At 37.3% G+C, this 19,593-nt stretch overlaps 2 protein-coding genes across 6 annotated transcripts in view; one reads left to right on the forward strand and one right to left on the reverse strand.

Moving 5' to 3' along the window:
- The window catches only part of ACBD5 (acyl-CoA binding domain containing 5), a 30,007-nt gene extending 27,102 nt beyond the window's left edge, over positions 1–2,905 (forward strand). For all 4 annotated transcript variants that reach the window (XM_087892902.1, XM_034402277.3, XM_087892901.1 and 1 more), the window contains exon 14: positions 610–2,905. Coding sequence is in view for 2 of the 4 variants with exons in the window: in XM_034402277.3 (XP_034258168.1) it covers positions 610–622 (13 nt within the window). In the remaining 2 variants the exon portion in view is untranslated. The remainder of the gene's footprint in view (positions 1–609) is intronic.
- A 1,252-nt stretch (positions 2,906–4,157) lies between these two features.
- The window catches only part of MASTL (microtubule associated serine/threonine kinase like), a 29,824-nt gene continuing 14,388 nt past the window's right edge, over positions 4,158–19,593 (reverse strand). Inside the window, exons 9-13 of one of the 2 annotated variants that reach the window (XM_087892900.1) lie at positions 19,229–19,361; positions 14,026–14,040; positions 12,290–12,403; positions 12,098–12,199; positions 4,158–5,120 (exon numbers count right to left, since the gene is read on the reverse strand). In XM_087892900.1, the coding sequence (XP_087749026.1) occupies positions 4,963–5,120; positions 12,098–12,199; positions 12,290–12,403; positions 14,026–14,040; positions 19,229–19,361 (522 nt within the window). In that variant the 3' untranslated portion in view covers positions 4,158–4,962. The remainder of the gene's footprint in view (positions 5,121–12,097; positions 12,200–12,289; positions 12,404–14,025; positions 14,041–19,228; positions 19,362–19,593) is intronic. The other variant, XM_034401847.3, reaches the window with a different exon arrangement.

Genomic DNA, 19,593 nt, shown 5'->3' on the forward strand with positions numbered 1-19,593 from the left:
ATGACTGCACTTTACAACATTTTTGCTCAATCCTGGTATTCTAGTTTTCAGCAAAAATGCCCCATAGCAATCAATTGATTCACTTAAGGACTGCCGCAGTCACTTTACAATTGCTGCATTCACCACTACAAAAAATGTCATAAAATTGGGTTGGTAATGTAGGTGACCATTTTACAAGTATCATGAATTATGACTGTAATGGGCAGGCTCTACTGTGGTCGTCAGTCAAGGACTACCTGAAGGTATAAAAGGAAGAATATACATGAACCTGAGAGCTTTGTTAAATATTTAAGGGCTTCAGTAACAGAAATTGTGTTGCAAAGAAACCTTTCTGTTTTAAGAGTAAAATGCATAAATTGAACTTTATACATAACATTTACTGTAACTTTAAATTATTAATTCTGTGCTGACAACATGTTAAAGTGCAGACTAGGAATAATACCAAATGTCTAGCTCTGTTATTTACAAATAAAAGAAAAATTAAGGGGGCATTTTGCATGAATTTTGAGGAATAATCTCACTGGAAGAAATATATATGCCTGTATTTTCAGTAGAAATGCTTGGGTTTGCACAGCAGCTGGTAATCCCTGTCTCTTCTCTCTCTTTCAGAAAACAGAACTGAGCCTTGATTTTGCTTAAGAACTACTAGTATGGGAAGATTTTGAAAAATACTGTAGTTAACCCAGGAACTATAATCTCTGGAATGATTAAAACATCCTTGTCTTTTTCCTTAACATTTTTCTTTTTCTTTTTGCACTACTGAAGATTCTATACTTGAATGAGACATTTTTCCTATATTTCTAATAGAATAAATACAACTGTCCTATTAAGCAATCATTATGAACTACAATTATTATGACAACACCTTCCTGATGAACAGTTTGTATAATGTCTTAGTTTTCAGTTCCTACTGGGGGAAAAAAATAAGTCTTTAAAAGAGAGGAAAAGTCCTTGAAAGCATGTATCCCCATTCCCCAAATTCATATAACTGTATGATTTGTTTTATAATGCCAACTTTTTGATTAGACATGCAATATATTGAGTAAGCAGTACACCCCCAAAGGCCAAAATAAACAAGATTATTACAATTGCATTTAAGAGTAATGAGGAGTCTAATTTCTAACTGCTACTATATGTGATAACTTTTTAATAAAGTGTTTGAGACTCTTGATTTTGCTTCCACAGAGGCCACCAAAATTATATATTTTTAAAAGCCACAAAACTATGCATAGCCATACATCTCAGTGTAACAATACTCAACTGAGTCTCAAATAGCATGATGGAGTCAAAATAGTTCATTGGAGAGAATGCTTAAGAAGGAAAACAGCCCTGAAGATACTAAGTTCAATGCAACCTCAGGGCAGTTATGAATAAACAATGAACACATCTATTGAATAAAGAGACAAGTACTGTCTTTATTCAAAAAATCCAATTTAATTAACAGTCATAGGTTTTGCATATTAAAAACTTGCTCTATGATGCTGTTCTGCATTTGTAAAGAAATACTTTGTAAATGGATGCAATGGAAAAATGGTGTTAACTGCTATAACTTTTCTAAAGCTATGCAACCAACTCTGCTGTTAAGTAACTCCCACCGATTAATTAGCACCGGGCAATTCCTTGTACTGTATTCAACAGTGGAAGAAATGTATCAAAATGAATAATGAATATACTTGCAGGCAGGCTCACTTTTTTTAAAAAAAATTGTAATATGTCTTAAGAGCTTATATGACTGCTTTCAACCCTTTTCAACATCAGAATGGAAGGAAACTTTCAGCTATCATGGCCACCGGGGGGGGGGGGGGGCACTTTCCACCCCTGCCATGTATTGATGCAAGCAAATATTGACATACCCCAGGAACCCTAAATTTGGTGCCATATTATTGAAAAGCTAGGTGCTTGTTCTTATGACTGAATGTTCATCTGGATTAAAACATCCCCTGCAGTTAGCACTTTGTCCAGATATTTCTCTCAAATTTATAAAACAATCTTTCAGCTGTAGTTGTTCAATATTGCAGATTTAGCGTGTCTGAGTGTCATCTTGAGGAAAGGTAAATGCTTCAAGCCAGATAGCTCTTCATGCAGGTGTATCTGTAGGATATGGTTAGAAAACTCAAGATGGCAACAATGCAAGTATAATTGAAGTTCTCACATTTTATATAAAATTAGGTAGAATTTGGGTCACATTGTTGGCCATTCTTTTGACCACACTCCTGCCTTCCTGCAAGTTTATAAATTCTATCAGCCTGTATAGATATAAATATTGTATGAAGCCACAGCTGGCTGTTCTGTAATGTTTGCATCTTGCTGAATCCAGAACATCCTTTTACTGTAACAAATAAGCAAAATGTTTAACTGTTACAGTAAACATTCAACTTTTCCTTTGTTTTAATCCTTGCTTTCGTAATCCATTCCCCTCCCCAATTGCTTTAAGATCATTTTAGCATTCTCATTTTACATATCTGCCTATCAATTCTATCTATATTAGGATATAACAACTGGTAACGTAGTTTTCTAAATACAATTAGAAAGATAGAAGACAGAAAACAATTAGAAGGCTAATTTTTTTGGGTTGATATGATCTTCAGCTGTTTTATAATGCAGCTTAAAGTGATTGCATCCTGGTTATAGTGAAAAAGAAAATGAACTAAAACTGAAATATTTCCAGATGATGTTCTACACTGTAATTGATCAAACTAATGGGAAAAAATTCTTCTCTTTAAGGTCTCAAAGTTAGAAAATCAACTTTATATCTATTATGTACAAATGCTGTAATTGCAGAAGTCAAACACTTCTACTGTATTATATAGAACATGTTTTTATAGTTAAATTTTAAGATAAATCACTTTAATCTATTGTAAAATAACATTTCAAATAAAGGAATGATAGGAGTATATTACCCTAAGATTTGTCAATGGTCTTGTATAATTTTAAGAGTCAGTTTCGGTGTATGATTAAAGCACAAATTATACATTTGTGGACTGAGTTCTAATTCTACCTTAGGCACGAAGCAAGCTGGGTGACATTGAGCCAGTCTCTCTCAGCCTTAGGCAATGGCAAACCCTTCCAAAACATTTTGCCAAGAAAAATGCACTAGCTTGTCCAGTCAATTGCTGGAGTAAAATAGACAAAAGCACACTAACCCATAAAATAATAATTGTATACTAGTTTGTATCATAGACCAGCTGGGAAAGGTCAGGACTCCCAGAATAATGGTGAACTGTTATCAATCTTTACATAAATGCATACATCAAGGGTTTAAATGGAGCCCGAATCAAGTTAAATTTCAACGATTAATCTACTGAAAATAAAAAAAGCATTGTAGAGTTCCAGTGTGAACCAAGAAAGGAGGGGGGGAAGGTATTTGCGAATGGTAGAAACAAAGTTCTCTCTCTCCCAAAAGTTGTTAACAGAAGCATTTATGTTTGGAAAAATCAGTAAATATTTCAACAGGTGATCTGGATATCTATTTTTAATTATTATACAGTAGTAACTGACAAAGTTGATACATTCTAAGATAGTCAAATGAAATCATCAGATTTCACGTGTCCATTAGTTAACATTAGAAGTGAAGAATAGGTGATTAGGAAATATGGATAGGATACTGGTTTCGTAATATACATAGACATTTTAAATTGTATTATATAATACTTCTTTTATTATTAACATTTGCTCTGACCTTTTTTGGCAGTGAAAGTTAATTGCCAATATTTTCTAGCTGTCCATAATATAATTGTTCTGCTTATAGGATGGAGAATCAGATATAATTATATTTCTTGCCAGGAATCTATCTTGATACAATAGGTAGAGAAAAAGGGTAAATATGCTTTTAGTTACTTGAGAATATTGAAGAAGTATCTATTAAATTTCAGATATGCAACCAACTAAAAATAGAGGCTGAGGCTCTGTTCCAAGTTGATCCAGTAGTACTAAAAGAATATTGCTACCAAATAATCCAGCAGCCATTCCTAAAGTCCTCCTAATAGACCACTTTGTGTTACTAAATTCCTTTGAGCAACCGTATAGAAGACATGAAAGAAAATCAAGAAATATTTCAATGTGGAGCTTATTTAAATAAATTCTTATAACAGTAATACAATCTGAAACAATCTTCAATGCTTAATTCAAAAGAGAATTAGAAACTATGCACTACAAAATATATACATATTTTTTATTTTCAAAGTTTTAAATACATAATTGAAATAACCCACTATCTTTTGTTTCACTGAACTGGTTACACTACATTGAATAAGCATGCATGATTCTTTTTTCTCCAGACTGAAATGCAAAAAAACCCTCATTTTCAATATTTAAAATGGCAATATAATTTATCCAAACACACAGCAATAACATTTTCTTGCTTTGCTTTTGCCATAGTTTTCATAGATCAACTACGAATGAAAACATTGACAATTAAATTAAAAACCACTGGGAATACTGATAGTTTAAACAGCAAGATAACTAACACATAAATTATGCCAAATGCCTGAAAACAGGCTAATTTCTATTGGGCTACACTGAAAATACAGAAGTACAGCCCCAAATTGACCGAAAATCAGTTTCAAATAGATTCTAATATTAAGGCATCATGTTATAATTACAAGGACAATGGTAATTAAATTGTATGCATTTAACTTTCCGTGTTACAGCTGAAAGCAGAAAGTCATTTCCCCCATATTTGGAAATATCCATAGCAGCAGAAAAGTAATTTTTGTTGAGTAGGAAAGTGTCATAGAGTAATAGTTACATTATGTAATACAATTAATATAAAGTGCAGTATTCAAAATAAAAAATTAGGCCAGAAGCTATTTTTTGTATAAACTAGTTCAATATAGCTTTTACAGAAAAATATTGAGTTAAAAGCAGATCCTTTTTTAAAAAATGAAATTGTTACAAAGTAAGTGTTAGGAAGTTTTGTCATGATAAATATGAAATCCCCTTCACAACTCTTTTTCTTTGATCCTACAGACTAAATCCAGACACTGTTAGTTGCTGAGCATTATTCCTGGCTTCAAAATAGGATGTATCTGTTTCATCATTTGGTTGAGGTATAAAGGTCATAGTCTGATTGTGAAGATTGTCCCAATCCATACCATGAAAGAGGGGATGAAGCTTCAGCTCTGGAATAAATAATTAAAGCATATGTTAGATTTAATTCTGTGTCTTTCTCATTCTAATGCATGCTGGCTGGGGAACACTGAAAACTGAGGTCTAGACATCTTTAAGTTGCCAATGTTGACAAACACTGTTCTAATTATTTTGATTTATGATTCTGGATGTTTCCAGAATTCAGTCTGGATTAATTACCTGGACTTAGTCTCTCAACAGTCCCCTGGCTAAAGTTTAAATTAAACACAACCAATAAGAATGTTTGCCGACTTCCGGTTTGCTGCTGGCCGCCGCCAGATGTTCCCTCGGGATCGTCAGCTTCCATTGCCTGTTAGAGCCGCCTTCACAGCAGAATGGCGGCTCGAAAAAACTCCGTTTCCATAAGGAAACAGAGATAGAGCCGGCAGGGGTGGGTAGAACTCTCTGCATAGTCCCAAAAGTTTTTCTTTTACTTTTGGGACGGAGCAGATGAGATGCCCCATATCCCCAGCCGCTGCTCCGGGCTTTGGGAGACCTCTGCTAATGCAGAGCCAGGCGTCAAGAGCAAGCCTGCGAATTTAACAGATTATTCAAAGAAAATGTGAGCTGGACCTGTAATACTGAATCGCAAGTATTTTACTTATCTTTTTAAAAAAACTACTTAAGAGAAAAGAGGAAAGGAAAGGGGGGGAAAAAAGCCTTTTAAAATGGCTGGAGAAGAGGCTGAAAGGGAAAGTCCTTCCGTTTTCTATTATTACAATGTAGCGGAATAAATACCACTGGCTACATTTGCAGACAAAACTTCGCTCCTGTGTCTTTTTCTCTCTTTTTTTTCCCTGGAGTCTTGACATTGTTTTTGATTGGAAAGAAGTCTTTTTTCTTGTTTTTTTTTTTCCTTTTAACAAAGCTTGCCTGGGCGGAAACATGGCACTGAGACTCATAAAGTCAGACAAACAAGTAGTGGGGGGGGGATTCCCCCACTAACAATTTAAAGGAACAAGTTTTAACTCTCCAGTCTCAGAAACCTGATTTCAATATAATAGAATTTCTCTTAGAGGAGATTGAACGAAGGGATGAGATTGTGAATCAGCATCTTGAAAAATTTAAGCAGGAAATTAAAGAATTGGTGAAATCTAAGTTTGATTTTTTGGAGCGAAAAATTTTAAAAGTGGCTAATGGTTTTTCAGAATTTATGATACAGTTGGATACAAATACTAATTTACTAGAGTCTAAAATGGAAGAAACTCAAGATAAATTGGACAATAGAATCCAAAAAATTGAAAATGATTTGATAAACACTCAGGATAATAGCTCAGAAGAAAAACCTAAAATGGAGGCTGATCAAAAGTCTGGTAACGTAGAAAATCTGCAACAGAGGATTGAAAGAGAAGTTCTAATGGTACAATATAATTTCACAGAATATGCGATAAGACTGAGAGGTTTGCAGGAAAATAACAGAGATGATTTAAGGAAAATATCTTCTGAAATTCTAGCTGGGATTTTAAAGGTTCAACCTGAGGAAGTGTTTTGTAGGATTGACAGAGTTTACAGAATAAACTCCTGGATTGCCAAGCAAAGGCAACTGCCTAGAGATGTGGTGATTTATTTTACAGATAAAGAAATTAGGAATAATATTGTACAAAATTCCTTCAATTCTAATTTGCAATTGTATGGAAGAAAGATTTGGATTTACAAAGAACTCCCACCTAAGATATTAACGGAAAGGAAGAAATTTGGTTTTCTGGTGGCTGAGTTAAAAAAGAGAAATATCCAACTTCCTGTTTGCTGCTGGCCGCCGCCAGACGTTCCTTTGGGATCGTCAGCTTCCACTGCCTGTCAGAGCCGCCTTCACAACGGAACGGCGGCTCGAAAAAACTCCGTTCCCATGAGGAAACGGAGATAGAGCCGGCAGGGGTGGGTAGAACTCTCTGCAGAGTCCCAAAAGTTTTTCTTTTACTTTTGGGATGGAGCGGATGAGATGCCCCATATCCCCAGCCGCTGCTCCGGGCTTTGGGAGACCTCTGCTAATGCAGAGCCAGGCGTCAAAAGCAAGCCTGCGAATTTGACAGATTACTTAAAAAGAAAATGTGAGCTGGACCTGTAATACTGAAGCGCAAGTATTTTACTTATCTTTTAAAAATTACTTAAGAGAATAGAGGAAGAGAAAGAGGAAAAAAGTTTCTTTTTAAAATGGCGTCTGCCGCGGCTGGAGAAGAGTTTGAGAGGGAAAGTTCTTCCGTTTTTTATTATTACAATGTAGCGGAATAAATACCACTGGCTACATTTGTAGACAAAACTCCGCTCCTGTTTTTGTTTTTCTCTTTTTTCCCTGGAGGCTTGAGTGTTGCTGGCTGGAAGTCTTTTGTCTTGTTTTTTTTTTTTTTTCTTCTTCTAACAAAGCCTGCTTAGGCGGAAACATGGCACTGAGGCTTGTGAAGTCAGACAAACAAATAGGTGGGGGGGATTCCCCCACTAAGAATTTAAAGGAACAAGTTTTAACTCTTCAGTCCCAGAAACCTGATTTTAATATAATAGAATTTCTCTTAGAGGAGATTGAAAGAAGGGATGAGATTGTGAATCAGCAACTTGAAAAATTTAAGCAGGAAACTAAGGAATTGGTGAAATCCAAGTTTGACTTTTTGCAGCAAAAAATTTTAAAATTGTCAGAATTCATGATTCGGTTGGATACAAATACTAATTTACTAGAGTCAAAAATGGATGAAATTCAAGATAAATTGGACAATAGAATTCAAAAAATTGAAAATGATTTGTTAAATATTCAGGATTATAGTTCAGAAGAAAAATTTAAAATGGATGCTGACCAAAAGTCTGGTAATGTAGAATATCTGGAACAGAGGATTCAAAAAGAGGTTCTAAAGATACAATATAATTTCACAGAATATGCAATAAGACTTAGAGGTTTGCAGGAAAATAACAGAGATGACTTAAGGAAAATATCTTCTGAATTTCTAGCTGGGATTTTAAAGATTCAACCTGAGGAAGTGTTTTGTAGGATTGACAGAGCTTATCGAATAAACTCCTGGACTGCCAAGCAAAGGCAATTGCCTAGAGATGTGGTAATCTATTTTTCAGATAAAGAAATTAGGAATAAAATTGTGCAAAATTCCTTCAATTCTAATTTGCAATTGTATGGAAGAAAGATTTGGATTTACAAGGAACTCCCACCTAAGATATTAATGGAAAGGAAGAAATTTGGCTTTCTGGTGTCTGAGTTAAAAAGGAGAAATATTCAATTCCGGTGGGACGTCCCAGTTGGTATTATATTGAGATATCAAGGAGAAAGATACCAGTTAAATACTGTTGAAAGGGCGGAAGAATTTTATCAAAATAGGTTGAAAATGAATTTAACGTCTTCAGATATAATACAGGATAAGCAGAAGGAGCTGGAACTAAAGACAGAGACTGTACCAGATAAATTGCCTTTGGATTTATCGGATACCCCAGCTGGATTATCTACAAATTTGAGAGAAGTGCCATCTGATTTTAATGTGATGACTTATCAAGGCAAGGACAAGCATGGAAACCAATTAGAGGATATACAAGGGATAAAAAAGAAATGCGAGACACAAAAAATTAGGATGGAGGTCAAACCCACAAAAAGAAAACAAAAAAAGAAATAGGTTGTACAAAAATAGAAATTTCTAACCCAAGCAACAGTGAAGCCAGTGATTTTAAAATATGAATGATTATGTGAAAACATAGAGGAGGCGACATATTGGTCAATATCATCCTGAGGATAGTGGCAGATCTCTGCATTGCCGTAATTTTGGGACATGGAAAGAGCCTCAAATTGATGGTTTTGAATTATCTACTTTGAAACTTCTTTTTGTGTTGATAAATATATTATAATTATCTTGAATTATAAGGCAAGAGAATCACATTGGGACATGCAGAAGATCGGGTTGTTACCCAATACGATGATGGAAATTAATAATCCTGATGAAACCCACAATTATTATTATATGGAATACAATTATAATGTCACTCGGGTGGTTGTTTTTACTTTTATATATATAAGAAGATGTTTACTACTGATGGGGGCAGATATGATTGGAGATCTTGAATAAACTGTTGCATCCGCAAGCTATGTCACCCTATTATGGATGTTGGTTTTAACAATCCAGTGGAAAGACTTCAAGAAGATATTATATGGACTATAAATTTAAAGTTATTGTCTTTTCTTTTTTTATTTAGATATAATGGAATATATATATATATATATTTTTAAGTAGTGTGGGCAGTGAATTAAAGATATCAAGAATTGTTGTGTATGGTAAATTTGTAAGACAGTGGGTGAATAAGCTAGCTACAGACTGATTAGTTTAAGAAAAGGGATTTTTAAGTGATACATTTAGGGGAGTGGAGGAAATGGATAGAGTGGAATAAATGTTAAATTAGATTTTATGGGGAGCCCGCTTTGAAATGTTATTAAAGTAGGACTTATTGTATAGTTTTAAAGTGGAAGGTGGTTTTGAATTGTTGCAATAATGCATAGATATAAAACACTATTATGCTAAATTAGAGTTATTTTATAATAGTTATAGTATAATGTGTTTGTTTTTTTTTGTTTTTTTTTTCTCTTCTTCTTTTCTGAAATGTATGGATAAAGGGGGATTTATAATACTTTTAGTAAGTAAAGGTCAGTATTTTGAGGAGGGAGTAAGTAATCTGTTATGAATTAGGGTTTTTTTTGTTACGAAGAAGTCACAGGGGGGGAAGGGTGGGGAGGGGGGGTTAGGGAGGGGGGGGAGGGGGGGGAAAAAGGGGGAAAAATTTGTATTTGAAAACCTTTTCAATAAAAAAAAAAAAAAAAAAAGAGAAATATCCCATTTAGGTGGGACGCCCCAGTTGGTATCATATTGAGATATCAAGGAGAAAGATACCAGATAAATACTGTTGAAACAGCGGAAGAATTTTATCAAAATAGGTTGAAAATGAACTTAACATCTTCAGGTATAATACAGGATAAGCAGAAGGAGCTGGAAATAAAGGGAAAATATCGAATTACAGAGACTGTACCAGATAAATTGTCTTTGGATTTTTCGGATACCCCAGATGGATTATCTACAAATTTGAGAGAAGTGGCATCTGACTTTAACGTGATGACTTATCAAGTCAAGGACAAGCATGGAAACCAATTAGGGGATATATAAGGGATAAAAAAGAAACATGAGACACAAAAACAAAACCAACAAGACCAATCTACAAAGCAGAATGAAAACCGATTAGTTGATACACAATCTGTAGAAAGGAAACCAGGATCGAAATCAAACCCACAAAAAGAAAAGAAAAAAAGAAATAGGTTGTATAAAAATAGAAATTTCTAAATCAAGCAACAGTGAAGCCAGTGACTTTAAAAAATGAATGAGTATGTGAAAATATAGAGGAGGCGATGTATTGGTCAATATTATCCTGAGGATAGTGACAGATCTCTGAATTGCCGTAATCTTGGGATGTGAAAAGAGCCTTAAACTGATGGATTTGAATTATCCACTTTGGAATCCTTTTTTGTGCTGACAAATATATTATAATTATCTTGAATCATAAGGCAAGAGAATTACGCTGGGGCAAGCAGAAGATCAGGTTGTTACCCACTACGATGATGGGAATCAATAATCCTGATGAAAGCCACAATTATTACTATATGGAATATAATTATAATGTCACTCGGGTGGTTGTTTTTATTTTTATACATATAAGAGGATATTTACTACTGATGGGGGCAGATATGATTGAAGATTTTGAATAAACTGTTGCATCAGCAAGCTATGTTACCCTATTATGGATGATGGTCCTAACAATCCAGTGGAAAGACTTTAAAGAAGATATTATATGGACTATAAATTTAAAGTCATTGTCTTTTCTTTTTTATTTAGATATAATGGAATATATATACATATATTTTTAAGTAGCGTGGGCAGTGAATCAAAGATATTAAGAATTGTTGTGTATGGTAATTTTGCAGGACAGTGGGTGAATAAGCTAGTTTGCAGATTGATTAGTTTAAGAAAAGGGATTTTTAAGTGATATATTTAGGGGAGTGGAGGAAATGGATAGAGTGGAATAAATGTTAAATTAGATTTTATGGGGAAGGCCGCTTTGAAATGTTATAGTAATACATATAGAAGATTAAATGTTAAAGTAGGATTTATTGTATAGTCTTAAAGTGGAAGGTGGTTTTGAATTCTTGTAATAATATATAGATATAAGTTTGGGAGAAGAAAAAAAAGGGCAGATTATTGCCAAATTGGGAGTTATAATACTATTATGCTAAATTAGAAGTTATTTTACAATGTTATAGTATAATGTCTTTTTTTTTCTTTCTTGAAATGTATGGATAAAGGGGGATGTTATAATATTAATAATATTTTTAGTAAGTAAAGGTCAGTATTTAGAGGAGGGAGTAAGTAATCTGTTACAAATTAGGTTTTTTGTTACAAAGAAGTCACAGGGGGGATGGGTGGGGAGGGGGGGTTAGGGAGGGGGAGGGGGAGGGGGAAAAAAAGGGGGGAAATTTGTATTTGAAAACTTTTTCAATAATAAAAAAAAAAAGAATGTTTGCCAATTTTGTCCTGTGTTTAGTTTTGAAATGATGCTTTAGCAAACATAATCTCTTGCCAAATGCTTATGTCAGTCCTTTTATTACCTTGGAAATTCCAGGAAGTAATCCTGTAATTTCTGAATTCTATAGGTAAATGAAGCAAAATGTATTTATATTTATAATACCGAGAAGAATCTAATGTGATATTCTGAACTCAAAGAATAAGACTGTTGTCTTTGAACAGATTTCGTTGTAGGTTGTAAAGTATTACACTGAACAGGTTTGTGACCAATTGTATCACTAGGTTTTAAGGACAGATGGTTTGGCTTTTTCTTCAGTCAGTTTTTCTTATAAAGAGTTCCATGCCCACCCTGCCTTATGTAGCTTGAAAGAATGAATATTAAATTGTAATCCTCTAAATTACTGGATTAAGAAGAGATAACTAACCCTTGAGTCCAGCTCGCTTAGCACTGTCAACAGTTAAAAGAATATCAATCGCATTCTGAGAATTATCTGACAACTTTTCTTCACCTTCAGGCCATGGGATATCTGGAAAGACATACCCACACAAATCAGTATCACAATATTTACGCTAAATAAAGATTCTTTGGATTTGATTTTGATGGAAGTGATAATTACCCCTCTTAAGAATATTCTGGAATACTTGCTGTGGTGTTTCATCATTGAATGGTGGAATTCCAGTTAAAAACTCAAACAAGCAAACCCCAAGGGCCCACCAGTCTACAGCAGCACCTGAGATAAAAGCAGTTCAAAGAAATTAACATGGATTCCAGGAGATGCGTTAAATCACGTTGTACTTACAGGAAGAATTCTATGAAGATAATGGGTAACAGCTAAATATCCTGGAGAAACAGCAATTTTCTTTTATGCACTTCTCCCCTCACTGTGTTATTATAGTAATATTTGTCTAAATGCTTCATAATAAAGGCATATTGATGCAAGCCATGTGACTTCCAGAGGCCAATTGCAGAGTAGAATATAAAACTAAACCAAGCATGCTGAATTTCTCAGGCTTTAAAAGGAAACCAATTACTACAGCTAGATCTTACATAGCAAAGATTAAACACAGAACTGTGTAAAAAAGATTTCATTTTGTTTTTTTAAAAATCATCTCATTGTTTTGGAGAGCAATGAATTCTTTAAAAAGTGTGTACATAAAATAGCCTCCAGTGAGAAGCTTGGATTCAGTATTAAGTTTTCTTGTGTTTAGGACTATATCTAGTTAATGTCTTTATTCTGATAGCTTTCAGGTCATGAAATTCAGTGTTGCAATCAAAAGCAAAAGCAAGCAAGGCACCAAAGCTACAATTAAGCAACATGCATCTTCCAGCTGCTATGTTACCAAAGCCGCAGACAGTTCATTTTGTTGGAAGTGAAACATGCATTTGCTGTGCCAAATTATATGCAGTTCACATACAGATATATCTCCTTGGTGTTTCAGAGATAATAGTTCAGATAAATTGGGTGTGCTGGCCAATCACAGCTAAAAACCTTCCATGAGTTCTATAGTCACCTCAAGGATAGGCAGCAATCAAATCCAATCAATAAATACTAAATCATTTCATTCACTCATTGTGTGCGAGGATAATTTAAAGCACTCACATGACCAAGAAATATGTCTGAACCATCTGAACCATATTTAGTTAGAAATCCGCCTCCAAAAGAGCAAAAAGCCACCTAAATATTGAAAGCCTAGCCCTATAGTTCAATTTAGTGTTTAATTTTTAATGAAACTGTAGTCAGTAATCACTGAGACATGTTTAAGAAGAAATTGAATATTCTCCTACATTAAAATGTCAATGCGTAATTGTTCTCATGCACTGACATTCTATACAAGAAAACCTATAGTCTCTGTCTGCTATACAGCAGAAGTGGCCAATTTTCCTAGCCAAACCCAGATTTTCCTAAAAGATGTAGTCAAAATCCACAAAATCCAAAATTTCTACTGCATTTTAACCTTTGTGTGATAAAACTATACACTGCAATAGGAAACTAATAAAAGAAATTTTCATGGTTGTCTTCCTCTTCTCCTCATAAATCGTTGAATAAAATAACTTTTGGAATACAAGTGAAAGTGGTTTTTTATGTTGTGACACAGCATATTTTAAAGAAGAAAGGAAAGCCAACATTGCATTTGTTAAAAAAAAACAAAACACCACTCTGAAATGAAGGAATGTGAATATTTCCCTGTTAAAGATGTTAGCCCCTGTAAACCATACTTTAATTTTTGTTGAACTAGACTAATAAAATAATCATTTTGGAAATATAAACTGCATTAACTCATTGTATAGGTCTTTCAATACTTGTCTTGAACAGTATGAACTTTGTTTTGCGAAGTGCTATAAAAAACTTACCAATGGTGTAAATTCCTGTATGTAAAAAAAATCAAGTAAATATTTTGGTATATTTACCAGAATTATTATAATTATTATATTGCATTCACTTATTAAATGCTGATAACACTTAACACATTAAGTTCACCACCAATTAGTAGTTTTCCAAATAAAAATGTTCTCCTTAAGATAGTTTTTGGCTTTTTATAGAAACTAGAGGAACATCTAGTCTATTTATTCACACATAAGAGGGAATATTAAATGTCTGAGAATGAAATGAAAATACTTGGGTCACTTCAAGCTACAACTGCTGGATTGTACTGTATGTTTGAATGTAACATCTCCCCAATATACATATCAATGAGATGAATAAGACTACATCAATTTCTCTGACTTTTTTTACACGTATGAAAAATATTTTTACACAAGGAAATGTCAATCCTATGTTTATTATGAATTCTGAAGTGTTGCCAACTTAGGAACATCTAAACATATCAAAATTTGAAACCATGGTTTGATTCTTATTTGAACCATCTTAAGGCAATTCGGTAGTTCCAATCCCTAGCGCTGCATAATGGAGTGAGCTCGCGTTATTTGCCCCAGCTTCTGCCAACCTAGCAGTTCGAAAGCATATAAAAATGCAAGTAGAAAAATAGAGATCCCCTTGGTGGGAAGGTAGCAGAGTTCCATGCGCTTTCGGCGTTTAGTCATGCCAGCCACATGACCACAGAATTGTCATCAGACAGCGCAGGCTCTTCAGCTTAGAAATGGAGATGAGCACTGCCCCCTAGAGTCTGGAACGACTAGCATGTATGTGCGAGGGAATCTTTACCTTTTTAAGGTAGAAACACATTAATTTCAAATACTTCTATAACAAAACCTTCATTATTACAATTAAAAGTATTAAAAAGTATTTTAAAAAAACCTTTCCCAATAAATTAGATCATTGTTCAAAATGCAACATAAATGGTTCATAATTTTTTTAACCATTGTTTATGGAATGAACCACAATTAACTCTGTACATATCACCATGCAGAATGGTAATAGTAATCATAATAGTTGACTTCATTGCTAGGTGTACTCTCTGTAATCCTGTGTAATTGTGTAATTGTGAGGTGTAATCCTCACAAGAAGGATTAAGCTATTTCTCCACAATAATGAGCAAATAAAGGTAGTCCTTGATTTACAACTACAATTGGATGGGAATATCTGAACCTCAGTGATGTGGTCTTAAGTGAGTCGTGTGGTTTTACAACTTTTTTGTGTTGTTGTTAACCAATTAACTGCAGTCATTAAGTGAAACCAGCTTCTCCCATTGACTTTGCTTGGCTGAAGACCCCCGGGGAAGGTCACAAATGGCAATCATGTGACCCTGAATGCTATAAGTAAATATTATTTATTTATTTATTTATTTATTTATTTGATTTGATTTGATTTGATTTTTATAACGCCCTTCTCCAGCAGGACTCAGGGCGGTCGACAGCCAAAGTAAAATACAGCATACAAAAATTAAAACAGTTTAAAAGATATTAAGTAATGTTGGCCCACAATTTAAAACAACCCAGTTAAAATTAATTTCAAATTAAAACCAAAGGATGGGATCAAGCCAGCCCGGCTAGATAAAATAAGTGAGTTTTAAGGGCCCGACGAAAAGTCCAGAGGTCTGGTATCGTGTGTATCTCTGGGGGTAGGTCGTTCCAGAGGGCGGGTGCCGCCTCGGAGAAGGCTCTCCCCCTGGGGGTTGTCAGCCGACGTTGTCTGGCCGACGGCACCCTGAGGAGGCCCTCTCTGCGTGAGCGTACTGGCCAGTGGGAGGCAATTGGTGGCAGAAGGCAGCCTCGTAAATATCCAGGCCCTAAGCCATGGAGCGCTTTAAAGGTGATCACCAACACCTTGAAGCGCACCCGGAAGACCACCAGGTGCCAGTGCAGCTCGCGCAGGAGAGGTGTCACATGGGAGCGCCCCGTCGTTCCCATAATCCCCCGCGCGGCCGCATTCTGCACCAGTTGGAGCCTCCGGGTGTTCCCCAAGGGGAGCCCCATGTAGAGAGCATTGCAGTAGCCCAGGCGGGAGGTCACAAGTGCTTGAGTGACCGTGCGTAGGGAGTCCCGATCCAGAAAGGGATGCAACTGGGGTATCAGGCGGACCTGATAAAAAGCCCCCCTGGCCATGGCTGTCATATGCTCTTCTAAAGACAGCCGTGCGTCCAGGAGGACACCCAAGTTGCAAGCCCTCTCCGTGGGGGCCAATGACTCGCCCCCAATAACCAGCAATGGCGCCAGCAATAGCCACTCCGTCTTGGAAGGGTTGAGTCGGAGCCTGTTTCTCCCCATCCAGGCCCACACGGCCTCCAGGCACCGGGACATCACTTCAAGAGCATCGTTGGGGTGGCCTGGGGTGGAGATGTACAGCTGGGTGTCATCAGCGTACTGATGGAACTCCACCCCAAAGCCACGGATGATCTCACCCAGCGGCTTTACATAAATGTTGAACAGGAGAGGCGAGAAGACCGATCCTTGCGGCACCCCACAAACAAGGCACCTCGGAGTTGACCGCTTCCCCCCTGCCAACACAGATTGCGACCGGTCAGAGAGAAAGGAGAACCACCGCAAAACGGTGCCCCCTACCAACCCCTCCAACCGGCACAACATGAAACTATGGTCGATGGTATCAAAAGCCGCTGAGAGATTTAACAGGACCAGGATAGAGGAACAACCCCTATCCCGAACCCTCCAGAGATCATCCACCAACGCGACCAATGCCGTTTCCATGCTGTGCCCAGGCCTGAAGCCGGACTGGAGCGGATCTAGATAGACAGCTTCATCCAGGTACTGTGGAAGCTGCCGCGCCACCACACTCTCAACAACCTTCACAATAAAACGAAGGTTGGAGACTGGACGATAATTAGCCAAAACAGCCGGATCCAGAGAGGGCTTCTTGAGGAGGGGCCTCACCACCGCTTCTTTCAAGGCGGCTGGCAGGACACCCTCACTCAAAGAAGCATTAATAACCCTCTGGAGCCAGCCTCGTGTAACCTCCCGGGAAGCCAGAACCAGCCAGGAGGGACACGGGTCCAATAAACATGTCGTCGTGTTCAGCCGTCCCAGAATCCTGTCCACATCCACGGGAGCCACAGGATCAAACTCCTCCCAGATAACACTCTCAAGACCTGCCTCAATCATCCCATCTGGACTTACCCAGAAGGCCAAGCTTTCCTGAATCTGAGCGATTTTATCATACAGATACTGGACAAAATCCTCAAAATCCTCGACCCTGCAAGGGATCATCCCGAGCTCCCAGATGGAGGAGGGAGCGGGTCACCCTAAACAGGGCGGCTGGACGGTTATCTGATGACGTGACAAGAGCGGAAAAATAGCTAGATTTTGCCACTTTTATCGCCACAAGGTAGGTCTTAATATGAGACCTCACCAGTGTTCAGCCGGATTCGGAGTGGCTGGTCCTCCAACCGCTCTCCAGGCGTCTTTTCCGGCGCTTCATCTCCCTCAGCTCCTCGGAGAACCAAGGAGCTAGGCGAGTTCGGTGCCGGGTCAGAGGCCGCAAAGGCACGACGCGGTCCAAAGCCCCAGCAGCCACACTATCCCAGGCGGCCACCAAGTCTTCAGCCAGAATCTCAGGAAATGGCCCAATGGAGCTTGGGCCATTTCCTGAGATTCTGGCTCAGGACTCGGCTGAAGACTGGTGGCCACCTGGGATAGTGTGGCTGCTGGGGCTTTGGATCCATCAGGCGCCTGGGGCGGAACCACCTGTTTGGTTCCGCCTCCCTGCGGTGGAACCACCTGGTCGGTTCCGCCTCCCTGCGGTGGGGTGTAGTGGTTAGAAAGTCAAGTCGAAGGAGTGAGTGGTCAGACCATGACAAGGGTTCAATGACTATATCCCCTGTATCAAGGCCACTTGACCACTGACCAGAGATAAAAACTAAGTCCAGAGTGTGCCCACCCGTGTGACTAGGGCCATGAATTAACTGAGTCAGGTCCATGGCCGTCATGGAAGCCATGAACTCCCGGGCCACCTCAGACGTTTCGCCGATGGAAGGCAGGTTGAAATCCCCCATGACCAAAAATCTGGGGGTATCAACCGCCACTCCGGCTATGACGTTGAGCAGCTCAGGCAGGGCCGTTGCCACGTGGCAGGGAGCCAGGTACGTGATCAACAGGCCCATCTGCACTCCAAATATATGCCAGTTGCCAAATGTTCAAATTTTAATATGATCGGAGGGATGCTATGATGGTTTTAAGTGCAAGGCATAAGTCACTTCTTTCAGTGCCATTATAACTTTGAGTGGTCTTAAGTCGAAGACTACCTATACAAATAGTCCACAATTTTCAACCATTCATTTAGCAATTATGGTATTTAGCACCCATGTGATTCACTTCAACTGCAGTGATTATCAGCAATTTTGTAAAATCAAGCACAAATCACTTACATTTGCTTAGCAATAGAAATTCTGGTTGAGGTTTTGGCTGTAAATTGAGGGCAACACGTATTATGTAACTTTTTGAGACATGGACCTGGAGAAAGTAGACTAATTTCTTGTTAAAATAAAAAACTCCAGTGTTACATCAAGCATGTTTATCTCTCTTTGCAGAGATTTTGCAATGTCGGAAACAGAACTAGAGTAATATTTTTGTTATTTCTATTAATGTACATTGTAGTTCATGCAACATAAATTAAATAATATAGAACTACAGACTATCACCCCACAGTCCTCATCCAGTCCTTCCTTTTTCCTTTGTTTGTAAAATTGAATCAGACTATATACTAAATTTTTATGGACCAGTATGGTTCAGTGGTTAGAGACATTGAGATTGTCTCCTGCCCACCTAACAGTTTGAAAGCATGCAAATGCAAGTAGATAAATAAGTAGTTCAGTGGGAAGGTAACAGTGTTCCGTGTGCCTCGATGTATGGTCATGCTAGTCACATGACCAGAGAAATGTCTTTGGACAATGCTGGCTCCCTTGGATAAGAAATGGAGATGAGTACCACCCCTAGAGTCAGACACAACTGGACAGAGGAATCATTTCCCTTTACCTATATACTAAATTGAAGTGAATTCAAATGATATTCTGGATTGAAGGAAATCTTGGATTTCATTAAGTTGGTAATTAAGGATTTAAAAAATCAGAATCTTATCACAAGACTGAAAACTGTAGCTGATAAAAACGTGTAATTATCTATAACCAGTGAAGATTAGTTTGCTTACCATGAGTCTTTGCAATGAGAAGCTCAGGTGCTAAATAGTCTGGAGTTCCTAAAATGCGTTCTCCGTCTACTGGAGCAGCCCCTCTTCGCACACTTTTTGGGGTCCTATAAGGTGTACCATTTCCTTGAGGTGTCTGATGCAAAAAATAAATATTACATCAGATATAAAGTAAGACACTAAGAATATATTCATTTTATGCCTTGATTTAAATGATTAGTGGCTGAAAAAAGAACCTACTGTATTTTTCAGACTATAAGACGCACCGGTGTATAAGACGCAGCAAGATTTCAAAGAGTTAAGCAAGAAAAAAGGTTTTGCCCTTCTCAGCTCCCAGGAGCACTCTGCAGGCCTCCGAAAGCCTCTGT

This window comes from Pantherophis guttatus, chromosome 4 (genome assembly GCF_059756535.1).
Source record: "Pantherophis guttatus breed Tessera chromosome 4, ASM5975653v1, whole genome shotgun sequence".
NCBI classification, from domain to species: Eukaryota; Metazoa; Chordata; class Lepidosauria; order Squamata; family Colubridae; genus Pantherophis; species Pantherophis guttatus.